General features: G+C 46.4%; 2 protein-coding genes across 3 annotated transcripts in view; one reads left to right on the top strand and one right to left on the bottom strand.

Annotated features, from left to right (window-relative positions):
• The window catches only part of LOC311139364 (sperm acrosome membrane-associated protein 6-like), a gene marked incomplete at its 5' end in the record, with an annotated part of 1,014,348 nt that overhangs the window by 804,519 nt on the left and 192,074 nt on the right, over positions 1-17,755 (top strand). The gene's annotated exons all lie outside the window — the stretch shown is intronic.
• The window catches only part of LOC311140491 (multiple epidermal growth factor-like domains protein 8), a 29,106-nt gene that overhangs the window by 10,892 nt on the left and 459 nt on the right, over positions 1-17,755 (bottom strand). Inside the window, exons 2-27 of one of the 2 annotated variants that reach the window (XM_084175570.1) lie at positions 16,477-16,728; positions 16,121-16,284; positions 15,619-15,828; positions 15,066-15,246; positions 14,591-14,679; positions 13,423-13,636; positions 8,381-8,564; positions 7,950-8,095; positions 7,661-7,771; positions 7,407-7,570; positions 6,851-6,952; positions 6,528-6,675; positions 6,256-6,419; positions 4,139-4,342; positions 3,811-4,014; positions 3,416-3,661; positions 3,184-3,302; positions 2,946-3,077; positions 2,553-2,750; positions 2,101-2,340; positions 1,742-1,926; positions 1,393-1,606; positions 947-1,190; positions 691-823; positions 284-534; positions 24-134 (exon numbers count right to left, since the gene is read on the bottom strand). In XM_084175570.1, coding sequence (XP_084031696.1) covers positions 24-134; positions 284-534; positions 691-823; positions 947-1,190; positions 1,393-1,606; positions 1,742-1,926; positions 2,101-2,340; positions 2,553-2,750; positions 2,946-3,077; positions 3,184-3,302; positions 3,416-3,661; positions 3,811-4,014; positions 4,139-4,342; positions 6,256-6,419; positions 6,528-6,675; positions 6,851-6,952; positions 7,407-7,570; positions 7,661-7,771; positions 7,950-8,095; positions 8,381-8,564; positions 13,423-13,636; positions 14,591-14,679; positions 15,066-15,246; positions 15,619-15,828; positions 16,121-16,284; positions 16,477-16,728 — 4,610 coding nt within the window. The remainder of the gene's footprint in view (positions 1-23; positions 135-283; positions 535-690; positions 824-946; positions 1,191-1,392; positions 1,607-1,741; positions 1,927-2,100; positions 2,341-2,552; positions 2,751-2,945; positions 3,078-3,183; positions 3,303-3,415; positions 3,662-3,810; positions 4,015-4,138; positions 4,343-6,255; positions 6,420-6,527; positions 6,676-6,850; positions 6,953-7,406; positions 7,571-7,660; positions 7,772-7,949; positions 8,096-8,380; positions 8,565-13,422; positions 13,637-14,590; positions 14,680-15,065; positions 15,247-15,618; positions 15,829-16,120; positions 16,285-16,476; positions 16,729-17,755) is intronic. The other variant, XM_084175571.1, reaches the window with a different exon arrangement.

The following is a 17,755-nucleotide window of genomic DNA, read 5'->3' as shown; positions in this document are numbered from 1 at the left end:
TATGTGTGTGTCCTGGTTCTTACCGCTGTGAGCTGTGTGTCCAGTAGGGTTTCCCAAACTAGGCTACTGGAGTCCAGAGGAGTGGAGCAGTCCGAGCCGCCCCAACCGTCTGCACACACACACACTCCCAGAGACTAAAACACACACAGAGAGACAGAGACAGAGAGAGTTAACATTAGAGACACACAAGAGACTGCAATATATAGGACCAGGATAAGCAAAGAGGAAAACATCAAAACACCAACAAAAACAACAATTTGCATTCACACAGTCTTGCACTCACCAAGTTGCAGGAGCCTCGGACCTCTGCTAGCCCACAGTCCTCGGGACAGAGGGGCCTGTCGCAGTACGGCCCCACGTACCCCTGAGGACACTGGCACAGCCCCCCGCTGCACTGCGCCCCTCCCTGGCACACCGGTGACCCATCCCCGCCTGCCTCAGAACCCTCTCGACAGCGTCGCACCCAGAAGGAGGCGTTGAAACCCTGAGGGTGGTCGGACGAGACGTTGGCCTCAAAGTAGACAGAGATCACACCTGGGAGAGAGAGAGAACAGAGGAATCAGAGAGGGAATCTTTCAATACTACTCATGATATTTGCAGTCAGAAAATAAGTAGGAGAAAAACTTTATTTTAAAACGTTTTTAAAAAATGACCAGAAGTTTTAATAAACAAACAAATCGCTAGGGTAACCTGAAGTGGCCTCCACAGTGATTGGCTGAGTCCGGGTCGTCCCACAGAACGCTCCAATCAGGTTGTGGTCTGAGTGCACCACCCCGTTGCTCAAGAAACGAGGCAGGCCGTCAAACACGTAAACGTAGGAGCTCTGTGTGTGAGAGACAGAAAGGACATCTCAGGCCATGGGAACACTAATGGCTCTGTTCACTACAGCACAATAAACATCAGTCTGTGTTGTAGGAGTTAGTGTGTGTGTGTGGTCAGTACTCACAGTGCACTGTGTGTGAGAGTCTGGGTGCAGGGTGAGAGCCACAGGAGGGCACAGCTCGCCCGGCACACAGGGGGCCAGGTTCTCAGAGACAGACAGGACCCACAGACAGTGGGAGAGTCCCCCCTTCCCCCCGACGCCCCCTCGCCACCCCAGGGAGGACGAGATGGGGAGCTCAGAGAGGGGTGACTGGTGGGACAGGATCACAGAGCGCCCCTGACACTGACGGAAACAGGTGCCATTATTCCTGAGGGAGAGAGCGAGAGTTGGATAAGTGATATGCATTAAGTGAGAGAAATTCAATCATTCAGATGTATAGTGAAGCAGGTTCTTAAATTACAGAGCACATAGCAACTAGTTGCTGATGCACAGTACACATACTGTTCTATAAAACATATCCTGCAAAAAATAAATCCATCCATCCAGAGCCCATTGTCTGTCCCCCTCACCTGGGGTCTCCGTAGTATCCGGGCAGGCAGGATTCACAGTGTGGTCCCTGGGTGTGGTGTGTGCAGAAGCATTGGCCTGTCTGATTGTGGCAGTAGCCCTGGAGGGGGTCTCCATGGCCGTTGCACTGGCAGGGCACACAGCCCCCGCCCCCGGCCAGCGCAGAACCAAAACTCCCTGGTCGACAGTGCTCACACTGGGGACCCGTTGTCCAATCTAAGGAGAACGGAGAACGGAGAGAGCATGAACTAATGAGAAAAAATGATGTCCTATGAAATTAATAAAATATGTTGTTTTTCTGGTCATCTTGGTGTGTTGCTGTAATGGGTTGATATTGTATGTCTGTCTCACCCTGGCAGTGATCACAGATGCCTGGGGCGGTGATACAGGTGCTGTGGAAGTTACAGCCACAGTCCACGTCACACTCCACCCCGCTCAGCACCAGGGTGGCTGGGTCAGATGTCCAGCCCAGGGAACACTCACACTCAAACCGCGGGCTGCCGCTGCACTGGCCCTCACGACACTCATTATAACAACTGGAGCAGAGAGAGAGGTCAGCTTTAGGAGAATGGAGTTATCCAGAGAACGAGACATTATAAAAGCTAGTAGACAGAACAAAGGCTTGTCATGATAGGGAGGATGAGAAAGATGGAGGAAAAGAAAGAGTGACAGGGAGTGAAATGGAGAGAGAGAGAGAGAGAGAGGCTCACGTCTGGTTGCAGTGCAGGGTGCCGTCCCCAGTGTAGCCCCTCTCACAGTGGCACTCGTAGGAGGTGGGGGTGTTGACGCAGGTGGCGAAGGGGTGGCAGCTGTGGAGGCCCAGCCTGCACTCCTCCACATCGGGACAGGTGGGGTAGGACCAGACTGCATCCCTCTCCCCCTCCTCCAGGTGCTCCAGCTCCAGCTCCATCTCCATGGGCCGCGGGGGGGCCAAGGTCTGGGGCTCAGGACTAGAGGGGGAGGAGGAATAACAAGGTTCAGTATTATCTCCTAATGCAGAGAGATGGTCTGGTATTGACATGGTAACTCCACAGGCAGCTCCATTGGACTTAGAATTATTTTTTTTCATCACCACAGCCCGTTTTGTGGGCTTGTCCTCAGTTGAAGTCAAACCTGGGTAAGTAAGCATTTTGAAGTGTGGGTGGTTTGCTGGTCATCATACCTGGTAGCCCGTACTTCAGCCACAGCCACACTGCAGTTATACACAGAGGGGTCGTCCATCCCTGCCCAGTCTCCTCTTAGACACCTGCCGATGGTGGGGTTGTTGTAGTCTCCACACCAGCCACACTGGAACGTCTGGAGACAGTCTGTACAGGTGACCAGAGCTGAGCACTGCTTACACTGGGGCACTGAGTGGACACTGGAGTGGGGGAGAGAGGGATGGAGACAGGGGATGGAGGGAGAGGGAGGAAGACAGAGAAGGTTATTATTGCACGTTGTTGGTACATAATAGATTGCAAAGAGAAAAGGGAAATACGATTAAATCTCCATTCTAAACGGTTCCAAGTTTCGTTGTTGACTACAGGAGTTCAGCTCATTGGTTCTAATGGTTTACCTGTCATACCAGTCCCTGCACTCTCCGTAGGGGTACTTAGTGAGGTAGGCCGCAAAGTAGAAGCAGGCTTGGGCCGACTCACACCACGCACACTGACTGGAGTTAGACAAACACTCCCCACACGTCCTCCTCCTGTTACCGGGGAGAGGTTAAGAGAGAGAGTGAGAGAGTTGCATAGTGTATGAGTAATTGCCCCAAGCAACATTATATTACGATCAGCCCGACAGTGGGTACTCACTGGTTGCAGACTTTAGGGCACCCCACTGGGTCGCGAATGGATCCTTCCAGTCTCCCCCGTCGGCTGCATTGGTAGTCACCCTTCTTGCTGGAGTTTATCTGCCACTCACAGTAGGGGTCCTGTCGGCCAAAGATCATAAAGGTCAAAGGTCTACAAGATCTATAAGGGGAGTAATAAAAATAAAAAATGTTTATTAAGCTGATGGCAGTGAGGTGTTTTGTATGTTTATTACCTGAGTGCAGGCGGAACAGTCCCTGTACTCCTCACAGAGGGTGCATTGCGGCGGGGCCAGCAGCAGGTGGCGCTCCCCTTCCCCCTGGTCCTCCGGGCAGGGCTCCAGGTCAGGCAGGGCACGGAACAGACAGCGGCCCAGAGACGGACACCAGCCACAGGACTGGTCTGACAGACACGCCAAGCACGACTGGTACCCCGAGCAAGAGCCAGAACGGTACGGCTCCAAGAACAAGAAGGAAATCTCCTACAGAGAGAAAGAAAGGAGGAAAAAAAGGGATAGAGAGACAGTGGGAGAAACAAACGTCTTCATTATTGATGTTAAGGGTATCGAGCCTTAGTATTACAGTATAAACCTTTTGTTTATAACATCTGTAATTGTCAGCTGGTACTCACACTTCCGCCGGGCAGGGTGGTTCTGTTCCAGGTCAGGGCCATCTCACTGGTCTGTCCAGAGCCTGAGTTGTTGAGGTATCCCTCGGCCTGGACCAGGTAGCGGTTCCCTCGGGTCAGGTTGGGAAACAGACGACCCATGTCAGGACGGGACAGCAGCTTCGTCTCCTTCTCCTGGTGAGCTGCCCAGCGACCTACCACCTCCTTCTGAGGGTAGGAGGAGGAGGTTGGGAGAGAGTTCAGTAAAAACAAATGACTGTCTGGCTCTACTCGTATCTCTCAAAAACGTGTAATGTAAGCACCCATCTCCCTCTCTCTCTCCCTCTCTCACCAGTTGCAGGGAATTGGGTCCAGCAGCCATGCGGGCCTCAAAGTGTAGCCTCTGTATCCGGGCCCACATGGAGACTGTCTCGGTGGGAGGGGGTGCAGGTGGAGGCGCACCCCACAGGGGGTGGATGAAGCCCCGGAACTGCAGGGTGACGTCCATCTCTGTGGTGGGGCTGAGGATGATGGAGGTGCTGCGCAGGATGGACACCTGAAGGGGTGGAGGTTCAAGGGGGATGGAGGTGTTACAACTGACATTAGGAGTGGCACGTCTCACAGCAAGGTACAGAAGTCAAACGTAAAGGCAGAGAAAGCTAAGAAAATCCTAAAAGAGTGCAAGAATGGCACCCTATTCCCTATGAAGAGCACTACTTTGGACCAGAACCCATAGGGAAACCCTATGAAAAACCCTATGGGCTCTGGTCCAAAGTAGTGCACAAAGGGAAATAGAGTACAGAGGAATAGAGAAGAGAGAGAGAGAAGAACAAAACAGCCTTACATTCAGTCAGATAAGAGTTTGGGAAGCCCACAGTATCTTAAGCAGGGCGGGAGGAGGGTAAGTATTTAGAGGGGCTTTAGAGACGCAGTATAGCTAGAAGTAGAGGTAATACCAGGGGTGAAAGCAAGGTGGTACAGTGTCCCAGAAAAATAAAATGTGTCAAGGAAACTGTAGGCTATTACACCATTATTTATCATTACCGCAATATTTGTGAATGGACTTGAAAATAAATGGGTGGTATTAGCCTACACTCCAAAATGCAATTTGGTTCGACGAGAACACTGACATTTTGCTAAGGCAAAGTTGAGTGGTTGACACCGGGACGTGGGGACAGCAGTGGACGCATAAATTCTGGCTTAATGACAATAGCCAAATCTCATTACACTTTTTGGTGTTTTGTGTAAAAGATGCCTCTTTCCATTCACCACTGTTTGGAGGCTGGAAATATGTTGAGAGTGGATGAATGTGCCAGGGTGGCCTGATTGTTTGACAATCAGATGAAAACATCTTGACTGGTTGTGTTTATGCTACAATAAAACGTAACACATTTTAAAGGTTAACTGACAAATCTTTACGACTAGGCCCACAGAGAACCTATTAAATTAACATGGATTCTATATATAATTCTATGAGTAGGCCCCCTTAAAAATGTGGGTGCATGCAAGGTCCCGTACCGGAAAGAAATCTACCTCACCCCTGGGCAATATAAATATCTATATATTTTTTGGTACTTTTTACCCCCTTTTCCTCCCCAATTTCATGATATCCACTTGGTAGTTACAGTCTTGTCCCATCGCTGTAACTCCCGTACAGACTCGGGAGAGGCGAAGGTCGAGAGCCATGCATCCTCCGAAACACGACCACGCCAAGCCTCACTGCTTCTTGACACACTGCTCGCTTAACCCGGAAGCCAGCCACACCAATGTGTTGGAGGAAACACCGTACAGCTGGCGACCGAAGTCAGCTTGCATGCGCCCGGCACGCCACAAGGAGTCGCTAGAGCGCGATGGGACAAGGACATCCCAGCCGGCCAAACCCTCCCCTAACCTGGACGACGCAGGGCCAATTGTGCGCCATCTCATGGGTCTCCCGGTCGCGACACAGCCCGGGATCAAACCCGGATCTGTAGTGATGCCTCTAGCACTGCGATGCAGTGCCTTAGACGCTGCGCCACTCGGGAGGCCACCCCTCTGCAATACTTAATATATGCCATTTAGCAGATGCTTTTATCCAAAGTGACTTGCAGTCATGCATGCATACATTTTACGTATAGGTGGCCCCAGCGGGAATCAAACCCACGAGCCACACAGGACCACAATACTTGGCAGTAGGGTTGTCATGATACCAGTATCGTGATACTCAGAGGTATCGTGGCAAGGAAACAAAACAAGAAGCGCACTAAATGTTCTGAGGAAACAAGTCCTAATGTTGAAAACAAGCAGCTTGATGTTGTCTCCCAGAATCCTGTTTCTTTTCCATGCTATAGCACACAATCATTTACGTACAGTACGTTTTTAAAGGACCAAAGAGTCTGCTTTGTGTTTAACTTTTTGCTATGGAAAATCAGTTATCGTAGTTTCCTGATGTTGGTATCGTGACAACCCTACTTCGCGGGGCCTCTGTACCTTGTCAGGCTGGGAGTCGTTGCGGGGGTGCTGGAAGGTGAGCAGGTGCAGTCCCGGGACATAGTTCTCAGTGCGACAGGAAAGGATTGAGGTGAGGAAACGGGTACGCTCCCCCCACCAGCCGTACGCCCCTGAGATCTGGTCCACACGGCAAGCACTTTGATCTGCAATACCGAGAGCTCAGTATTGTTGATTCTCATGTGGTCCATCTCCCATGCATTTTAGCTTTTGATATTTTTATTTCCCCTCCTCCCTCCATCTGTGCATCTCACCTGACACAGGTAGGCAGGACTCGTTCTGGACACACCAGCCGAAGTCACCGGGGGCGCGGGGCAGGGAACCTGCAGCCCCACTGAACACCAGGCAGGACTGGCAGTCAGAAAGGAAGCGGGCCAGGCCCAGGCACCCTGTGCTGCCACACTGGAGAGAGACAGTTAAACATTGTTTTTATACAACAGGGAACTCAGGTTAAACAACATTGTTTTTATCCATGGTCATGTTAGGTTCTTAGGAGAAAGTGAATAGGGAGGACAGATGGATGAGGTTTGGGTTGAAAAAGGGATGCAAAAAGTAGGGTGTTGGATAGGTGTGTTACCGGGTTGGTGGGTTGGTACTCCCGACAGCGGCCCTCACACCAGCTGCATTCTGGGTTCTTCAGACACACGCTCTCGTCTGGTGCCTCGGCACACACAGCGTCCTGACACACACAGAAACACACAGTCAGACAAAGATACACACACCACAGCAGGTCTCTCCAACCCTGTTCCTGGAAAGCTACCGTCCTGTAGGTTTTCGCTCTAACCCTAATCTAGGGCACCTGATACTAATAATTAGCTGGTTGATAAGATGAATCAGGTTAGTTACAACTGGGGTTGGAGCGAAAACCTACAGGAGGGTAGCGCTCCAGGAACAGGGTTGGAGAGACCTGCACCACAGTGAACTAACCAAAAATTGTGCACAAGAAATACAATGTTTACAAATCCTGCTTTCAACCACAAAAAAACAGTATCACTGAAAAACATTGTGCTTCAGGAGATGAGAGCATTGCAGTTTCAACCATCCACCTCTCCCCCTTTCAATATGCCCCTGTCCACCATGCAATAATATTCCTTAATAAACTCTCCATCCCTCCCTCCTTCTCTCCTCCTTACATCTTGACTCACCCGGTCTCCTGGGTCACTGCTCACAAACAGAGGAACTTTGTACGCCACCAGGTCTCCACGGGCAATACCACTGTATCCCCCGGCAACCAGCAGCACCCTGCCCTCCATCACAGCAGCTACATGGGAGTACCGCCCTCTCACAGCCTCTCCTCCTGAAGGGAAAGAGAGAGAGATGATTCAACATAAAGCAACATGAATGTCTGTATGAGCAAGTGAGAATGTGTGCGTGTGTAGGGACTCACTGTGCTGGAGGCTCTCCCCAGCAGACACCCACTGGTGACAGCCCAGGTGGTAGAAGAAGATTCCCTCATCATAACACTTCTCCTCCTGGTAGTGGATGTGCACATTCCCCCCTGAGAGAGAGAGGGGGGGGGGGGGGGGGGGGGGGGGTGGAATAGGGAGAATAGGAGCGATATTAGACGGTAAAGCGGCTGGACAGCAAACAATTGTATGAATCCATTCAGGAGGTCTCCATCCCTATCCTTTAATCTCTGTGATGACCATCTCCATCTCTATCATATGTCCCCTCACCATAGACCACCATGTAGTTGCCGATGACGGTGGCTGAGTGGAAGGCTCTCTCCCTGGGGCCTGTGGCTGGGAAACGGGAGCGGAACGAGGTCCAGAACCTCCGGTCCACGTGGAATACATCCGTGGAGTTCACACGTACACTGAACCTGAGGGGGAGAGAGAGGCAGGAAGGAGGCAGATGATTTGAGAGACTATAGAAACACTCCCAAACATTAACACACAGACACTTGCTGAGACACAAACAGATACCAAACAGTATTGGGAATCACATGGACACTGAACCTTGGAGAAGCCAAGAACCTAGCGAGAACCTGTTCTTCCATGACCAAATAGCACTAAACACACACACGACTCAATGTGTACTCTCAGTGTGTACTTTAACTTGGATAATAAACACAAGACAGTCCCACAATCCCCTCCTCCAACTGTACCTGGCGGTGGTAGGCCTGTGGCCCCCGTAGACCAGCAGGGCCCGGGACGGGGGGTGGAACACCATGGAGTGACCTGCTGTGGCGGGGGGCTTCCCACCGGTGGGCTGCACCGCTTCCCACACCCCAGACCCCCGCAGACCAAACCGATACAGTGATGACGAGAACATGTCCTCTTCCGTACGACCTGAAGAGTGGAGAGGAGAAAAAGGCACAGGTGTGTGCTTTTCCAAATCATGTCCAATCAATTGAATTTACCACAGGTGGACTCCAATCAAGTTGTAGAAACACCTCAAGGATGATCAATGGAAACAGGATCCACCTGAGCTTAATTGAGTCTCATAGCAAAGGGTCTGAATACTTATAGCGCCAGTCAAAAGTTTGAACACACCTACTCATTCTAGTGTTTTTCTTTATTTTTTACTATTTTCTACATTGTAGCATAATAGTGAAGACATCAAAACTATGAAATAACACATATGTAATCATGTAGTAACCAAAAAAGTGTTAAACAAATCAAAATATATTTGAGATTCTTCAAAGTAGCCACCCTTTGCCTTGATGACAGCTTTGCACACTGCTGGCATTCTCTCAACCAGCTTCATGTCAATTAACAGGTGTGCCTTGTTAAAAGTTAATTTGGGGAATTTCTTTCCTTCTTAATGCGTTTGAGACAATCAGTTGTATTGTGACAAGGTAGGGGTGGGTATACAGAAGATAGCCCTATTTGGTAAAAGGCCAAGTCTATATTATGGCAGGAACAGCTCAAATAAGCAAAGAGAAACGACAGTCCATCATTACTTTAAGACATGAAGGTCAGTCAATCCAGAACATTTCAAGAACTTTGAAAGTTTCTTCAAGTGCAGTGGCAAAAACCATCAAGCGCTATGATGAAACTGGCTCTCATGAGGACCGCCACAGGAAAGGAAGACCCAGAGTTACCTCTGCTGCAGAGGATAAGTTCATTAGAGTTACCAGCCTCAGAAATCGTAGCCCAAATAAATGCTTCACAGAGTTCAAGTAACAGACACATCTCAACATCAACTGTTCAGAGGAGACTGTGTGAATCAGACCTTCATGGTCAAATTGCTGTAAAGAAACCACTACTAAAGGACACCAATAAGAACAAGAGATTTGCTTGGGCCAAGAAACACGAGCAATGGACATTAGACCGGTGGAAATCTGTCCTTTTGGTCTGATGAGTCCAAATTTGAGATTTTTGGTTCCAACTGCCATGTCTTTGTGAGACGCAGAGTAGGTGAACGGATGATCTCTGCATGTGTGGTTCCCAGCGTGAAGCATGGAGGAGGTGGTGTGATGGCGTGGGGGTGCTTTGCTGGTGACACTGTGGGTGATTTATTTAGAATTCAAGACACACTTAACCAGCATGGCTACCACAGCATTCTGCAGCGATACGCCATCCCATCTGGTTTGGGCTTAGTGGGACTATCATTTGTTTTTCAACAGGACAATGACCCAACACACCTCCAGGCTGTGTAAGGGCTATTTGACCAAGAAGGAGAGTGATGGAGGGCTGCATCAGATGACCTCCACAATCACCTGACCTCAACCCAATTGAGATGGTTTGGGATGAATTGGACCGCAGAGTGAAGGAAAAGCAGCCAACAATTGCTCAGCATATGTGGGAACTCCTTCAACTGTTGGAAACGCATTCCAGGTGAAGCTGGTTGAGAGAATGCCAAGAGTGTGCAAAGCTGTCATCAAGGCAAAGGGTGGCTACTTTGAAGAATCAAAAACATATTTTGATTTGTTTAACACTTTTTTGGTTACTACATGATTCCATATGTATTATTTCATAGTTTTGATGTCTTCACTATTATTCTACAATGTAGAAAATAGTAAAAATAAATAAAAAACCTTGAATGAGTAGGTGTGTCCAAACTTTTGACTGGTCCTGTATGTAAATGGCCTCCCGAGTACATACATACATACATACATACATATATATATATATATATATATATATACATACATACACATATATATATATATATATATATATATTTATTTATTTTTTTTGCTCCTGAACTTCTTCTACTCTCAACCTCTCCGATCATTTTCTTTATGTCCTTCCGGTTTGCTTCTATATGCCATATCTTTCTAACTGTGCTCTTTTCCAAAAGCTCCCAACATACAACCTATATACAGTGGGGAAAAAAGTATTTAGTCAGCCACCAATTGTGCAAGTTCTCCCACTTAAAAAGATGAGAGAGGCCTGTAATTTTCATCATAGGTACACGTCAACTATGACAGACAAAATGAGAAAAAAAAATCCAGAAAATCACATTGTAGGATTTTTAATGAATTTATTTGCAAATTATGGTGGAAAATAAGTATTTGGTCAATAACAAAAGTTTCTCAATACTTTGTTATATACCCTTTGTTGGCAATGACACAGGTCAAACGTTTTCTGTAAGTCTTCACAAGGTTTTCACACACTGTTGCTGGTATTTTGGCCCATTCCTCCATGCAGATCTCCTCTAGAGCAGTGATGTTTTGGGGCTGTCGCTGGGCAACACAGACTTTCAACTCCCTCCAAAGATTTTCTATGGGGTTGAGATCTGGAGACTGGCTAGGCCACTCCAGGACCTTGAAATGCTTCTTACGAAGCCACTCCTTCGTTGCCCGGGCGGTGTGTTTGGGATCATTGTCATGCTGAAAGACCCAGCCACGTTTCATCTTCAATGCCCTTGCTGATGGAAGGAGGTTTTCACTCAAAATCTCACGATACATGGCCCCATTCATTCTTTCCTTTACACGGATCAGTCGTCCTGGTCCCTTTGCAGAAAAACAGCCCCAAAGCATGATGTTTCCACCCCCATGCTTCACAGTAGGTATGGTGTTCTTTGGATGCAACTCAGCATTCTTTGTCCTCCAAACACGACGAGTTGAGTTTTTACCAAAAAGTTATATTTTGGTTTCATCTGACCATATGATATTCTCCCAATCCTCTTCTGGATCATCCAAATGCACTCTAGCAAACTTCAGACGGGCCTGGACATGTACTGGCTTAAGCAGGGGGACACGTCTTGCACTGCAGGATTTGAGTCCCTGGCGGCGTAGTGTGTTACTGATGGTAGGCTTTGTTACTTTGGTCCCAGCTCTCTGCAGGTAATTCACTAGGTCCCCCCATGTGGTTCTGGGATTTTTGCTCACCGTTCTTGTGATCATGTTGACCCCACGGGGTGAGATCTTGCGTGGAGCCCCAGATCGAGGGAGATTATCAGTGGTCTTGTATGTCTTCCATTTCCTAATAATTGCTCCCACAGTTGATTTCTTCAAACCAAGCTGCTTACCTATTGCAGATTCAGTCTTCCCAGCCTGGTGCAGGTCTACAATTTTGTTTCTGGTGTCCTTTAACAGCTCTTTGGTCTTGGCCATAGTGGAGTTTTGAGTGTGACAGTTTGAGGTTGTGGACAGGTGTCTTTTATACTGATAACAAGTTCAAACAGGTGCCATTAATACAGGTAACGAGTGGAGGACAGAGGAGCCTCTTAAAGAAGAAGTTACAGGTCTGTGAGAGCCAGAAATCTTGCTTGTTTGTAGGTGACCAAATACTTATTTTCCACCATAATTTGCAAATAAATTCATTAAAAATCCTACAATGTGATTTTCTGGTTTTTTCTCTCTCAATTTGTCTGTCATAGATGACGTGTACCTATGATGAAAATTACAGGCCTCTCTCATCTTTTAAGTGGGAGAACTTGCACAATTTGTGGCTGACTAAATACTTTTTTCCCCCACTGTATATCTCACTAGATCAGGATATTTAAGCCTCCATATATCTACTAGTTCTAATGTATCCATGACGTTCACGATTTCCTTAAGAGCATGTGGGTGATTGTTTGTGGTGTGATTTCCTTTACGGTCCATTGAGCTATTTAAAACAGTATTATAATCCCCCACCATAATAATATTGTCTTGAATTGCTTGCAGGGTTGATAATATATTATATATATTGTCAAAGAATTGAGGATCATCATTATTTGGTCCGTAAAGGTTAATGAGCCATATCTGTTTATGGTCCAATAACATATTTAAAATAATCCATCTACCTTGCGTATCTATTTGGACAATTTGCACATTCGGATCGAAATTACTATTAATTAATATCATCACCCCTTTTGAATTTCTTTGCCCATGGGAGAAGTATATTCCCCCCCCCCCCATTCTTTTTTCCACGCAACTTCATCTCGAATTGTTGAATGAGTTTCCTGTATACAATAGATATTATATTCCTTCTCTTTGAGCCATGTAAATATTGTTTTTCTTTTGTTATTATCAACTAAGCCATTACAATTATAACTGGCTATACTTATTTCACCATACACCATAATGAGATACAAGTTTCAAGTCTATTTATCATTATATATGTTTGTAAATGTACCAATAAAAAATACCGTAATGATTGAGTGTCCATATAGCTGTACTGTGATATTTGCATTGCTACGGAGTAACCCTTCAATTGTTCTCCACTAATTCCCCTGCTAAAGCCCCTCCCCATCCCAAGTTGAGCCGTCATCCCAGTGATCAGCATCCCACCCACGTCCCTCCGGATCCCTAAGGCCCCGAGAGGCCAGGACCCATCCATCGAAAACAGCACACAGTGCCACCCACAAAACAGAAGCAGATTAACCACCAAAAGCATTTCCAATGCTGTCACCTCTATATATATAACTATTTAAAAAAAATTATGCATATCCTATTTTCCATCATTATCAATTAATATGCGTAATAACGTTGGCAGTTCAAGCATAGGATTTTAACATATAACCCGGATTGCCATTGTATTACATTTAATTCATTGACAAGCAATTTTTATCCTAGCAAATAATTCCTGTGATCCATTCCATCCCCCCCAATATCCCCACAACAGATGCAGCTTAACTAAGTCTTTCTTTGCAGCACTTGAACATATTCTGCAAGAGGTTTTCACTGCATATACACACACCTATAAAGTAATGTTTGCAGTTTAAAAATATTCTACAAATTCAGGTAACATTGCATTTCAATTAGTAATTTACCTCCAAATATGTAGAGATAGTTGTCCACTACAGCTGCTGCATGGTTGGCCACTCTCGGTGCCCCGTGCAAATGGGATTGGCCGAGCTGCTGCCAGTCATCCTGGATTGGGCGGTACATCCAGACATCGCTGGCTAAAGCGGCGCTCGCGAGCTCTCCTCCGAAGATCACCATGTTCCCCTTCCACTCAACTGCTGTGTGGGAGTGACGAGCCGCCTGACAGAGGGAGGGGGGAAAGAAAGAAGAGAGGAAGAGGGGGGTGATGAGAAGAGAGATGACAGTTGGGATGGGGTGGGCAGGAGGAAGAAAGGGAAGGATGAGAGGAAGTGGGAACAAGAAGAAAGAGAAAAAGGAGGGGTGAGAGTGAGACAGTAAGATAGGGAGAGATGTAGAATGTGGTTCACAGGAGAGGGAGGGAAAGAGAAATGTTTAGGAGCATTGGTTTAGTCCAATGAGTCCCACCGCATCGCCGGCGCGTTTTTAACTAACCCCTTTTAGTCTGTGTGAATAATGGGGGCGAAGCTAGAGTGGTGTTTGTGAGACAATGGCGGATCCCGAAGGGGTCTTTTATACAAAACCATCTGTAGAGTCCAAATGGTTTGAGCTACAAACTATTAAAAGCTGAGACTCACACGAACATGCACATGTAACATATTTTGCTCTATGACACTCACAAGCTACACAAGAGTCGTTAGAAGGTAAGGGGTTCTTCTACATAGAAGATCATAGGAAATCCCAGGACATAGTGTCTATAATACTGTAATAAGCTCACATAGTTGCTGTCACAAACACCAAACAGTTGTCACTGACTAGTTGGATATTTAATTTCCCAATGAGCAAACAATTTCTGTACTTACAGCATTCATATAAATTCATTTTTATCGACATTTGTCAATATAACTCATGAATGCAACTGTTTATGTCAAATTGTTTTGTGTTCTACTTGTAGCCCTGGTTGTCTTGAAAATATTGTGAGGCTAAATATAAGGGCTGGACATGTAGTTAAATGAAAGTCAGATAAATGAAAATCCAAATTTTGCTGGGATCTTCAATAAAATATCAAAGCATAAGATAAACAAAGGAAATAATAACTAAAAGAGAACAGTCTTTGACATCTTGTATTAAGATTATATCATGCATATATATTATAAGCATGGGGCAGGCACTTACTGGGGAGTGTCCATAAGATCTGTTCTCCCACTGGTTCATGCTGAAGTTGTATTTAACCAGGTCCCCCAGAGCTCGGTTCAAGTCAAACCCTGAAATATCAAACAGCACCAACCATACAGAACCAGTTAACCTATTACATCATGACATGTATTGAAAGCCACAATGCTTACTATGCAGAGACAGTTGTCCAACAGCAATAAGGTCTTCTGTGAAGCCGTGTACTCGCCTCATCTAAACTGGGTTAATGTTAACCAAGCCAAACAATACTCCTGACTGGGTCGATACCGGGTCCAGTTAGACAATGAATCAGCACATAAAGTGAAAACAAATCAACCCTAACATCCTGACTAACAACACCTGAATTTGAATAGTATACAGTATTGGTATACCTTCGGCATGTAAAATAATTTTTTTTATGTACAATGGGATCCACCACTATATAAAAATAAACAAACAGTTGTGTTCTATCCCTCACCTCCAAACAGGTACATGGCTCCAGTGGAGGACAGGTAGACCCCAGCAGAGCCGGTCCGGGGGGGAGTGTAGGGGTCGCCCCCGCTCACCTGCCACCACTGCCCCGCCCCACTGTCATCACGGAGACCCAACTGACAGCTCTGGCCCAGGAAGTCCGAGCTGCAGAGACAACGCTCTCCTCTCTGAGAGAGGAAGAGAAAGAAGGAGAAAGAAAGAAAGTGTGAGAGAAATCAGCAATCAACGATATTACAATATGTAAAGGAAAGGAGGGTCATTCAACCCCTATTTATGTTGCTGCTGTGCTGGTTTCCCCTTCTGTGTTTGAACTCAAATGTATACCCTGCTTAATAATTAACTCCTTAGGTAGCCTTGTACATAGGTTCCCTCAGCTAGCTGTCTCCAGCATCTCAGTTGGCTGTCCACTTTCCATCCTCGCCTAACTCATCCCAACCTTTGTTTTATTGCACTGTAATAAACCAACATGTTGTCTGTATGTTGTCTAAAAACTGCACAGTTTTCAATGTGGATAATAAAGTCTCCCTTCATCTTCTTACCTTGTCACAGGTGCCATGCAGGATGCAGGCCTGGGGACACAGAGGGGTGGCGCAGTCGGCTCCTCCCCAGCCCAGGTGGCACTGGCACAGGGATGAGGCTGTGTCACAGCGCCCGTGACCTCCGCAGGCTCCAGGGCACACAGAGAACGAGTAGGTGGCATTGAAGCCCAGGAGGTTGTAGTTGGCATCGCTGAAGAGGTGGAGCAGCATCTGGAGGGAGGACAAGAGAGAAAGGATGTGAAGGGGGCAATTAACAACTTTATTTTATTTTTTTCATGATATTGTAATCCATCCAGCCCGTCGAGTCAGAAACCTCTAGCTGTCACTCTGAATTATGTGTGCTGAAATGAATTGAGGCCATAGAAACCCATCAATCCATCCATCCATCCATTTAATGCTGGTATGAAAAGTTTCCCCACTCAAATCCCCAGCAGTCGGAGGTTGATATCCGACATCTCAGAACATGTCTAGTTCCCCCTTCCATAGATAATGATGTGGTTACCTTGCCAGACTTGGCTTCTATGGGCTGCGGCAGGGTGGTGCCACTCAGACTGGCCAGTAGGGGGCTCTGGTAGGAGTCTCCATCGTAGACGAACAGGTAATCGTAGGTGCATTCTGTCTCCATGAAGGTGAAGTTCAGGACGATACGGTAATTGCTGCTGGGGGCTTGGAGAGAATACAGGAAAGAAACGTCAGTCTGATATAATTTAGAGTTTACTTAATTTGCTCTACACAGGAATTTCCTTGGCATATCTTTGGGATCCATGTATTCACATTAAACTGACATCAACCAAGACAACTAATCTATCAACACACACTTATCACAGCACTCAGTTTTCCCACCAGTGTCTCACTCACCTTTGATGAGCCACTCGCAGTTCCCGTTTACAGAGTAGTTCCCTGGCCCATCTGTGACGTACCCTGGGGGGCCCCTCAGCACCTGTCTGTGGCCCTTACAGTCTCCTGCCCAACACCCAGGGGCCACAGTCACCAGCAGCAACCCCAGCAGGGGGCCATGGAGGAGGGAGGCCATCCTCTCCCCCACCTGGAATAAGTGGAGAAGGTGAAGAAGATGGGGTTGTCCGATTATCTTGCTCACAAGCCGGGAACCTAGAAATGGTTAAAAAAGCAATGCAACTTCAGTGAGATGGACTACATTGCTACAAATATTTTATAAAGAGGTTACATTTCAACATAGGATGAAAGATGCTCTAGTTTTGCCTATATGTCACATCAGTGTTGCATTCTGGTTACAGCACCATATGCACAGAGTCAAATATCTAAAACTCGATTGGCATTAGGCAATAACTTGCAATCAAAAATCTGCCAAATATATATTGCAGTCACATACTGCAGTAACCAAACAAGCTAAAAAATGTGTGCTGGCAGGTAGAGAAGAGATTATTTAATTTATGTCCATGGCACAGTGACAACTTAAGGAATGTGCTTTTCATATGAGACTAGTGTTACTACTGATCCAATTATTTATGTCTCTAAGAAAGGTAAATTAATTATTCACATTTTGTAAAGTGACAACAGTCAGAGCCAGAGGTTATATAGTAAACTGACAACGTGTCACCCCCACATTGTAGAAGATTCGGCTTCTGTCAATATGACAAAATCTCATTTATTTAAATTTCCGACATATTCAAATAGTTCCTAGTTACACTTTAATAAATTAATACGTTTTCTATATAGATATTCATAGCGAATCATCGTCGCAGTTATTCTGTCTATGGGTGCTGCTCTGTTTCTAGCTTACTAATCAGCAAACATCTCAATTGAATCACGTTTCGCAAATCATTTTAAAGAATACAAAAACGCATATATAGCTAAATGCCAGGAAACGGTGAGCGAGCAGCTAGCTAGTAGCTATCAAAACAATGCTAACTATCCGCAGACAAACGCTAACTAACTAGCTAACGTTACCTGTTATTGCTATGGCTAGCTAACGTAATGTCATTAGTTGGCTAACGTTAACAGAATAGCTAAATACAAACTTTGCACGTTGCTAGTAGCTAGTTAGTTATAACCAGATAGCCAGCAAGCGAGTATTGAACGTTAGCTAGCGTAGCGGATTTGCTGTTATCTTGAAAGCGACACCAATCACCACACTAGTAGAGCCTAGAACCGTTAC

The sequence above is a fragment of the Coregonus lavaretus genome (assembly GCF_964263955.1).
Source record: "Coregonus lavaretus genome assembly, chromosome: 13".
Classification (NCBI taxonomy): Eukaryota; Metazoa; Chordata; class Actinopteri; order Salmoniformes; family Salmonidae; genus Coregonus; species Coregonus lavaretus.
Note: the sequence above shows the minus strand (reverse complement) of the source record. Positions and strands in the feature narration are given on the sequence as shown.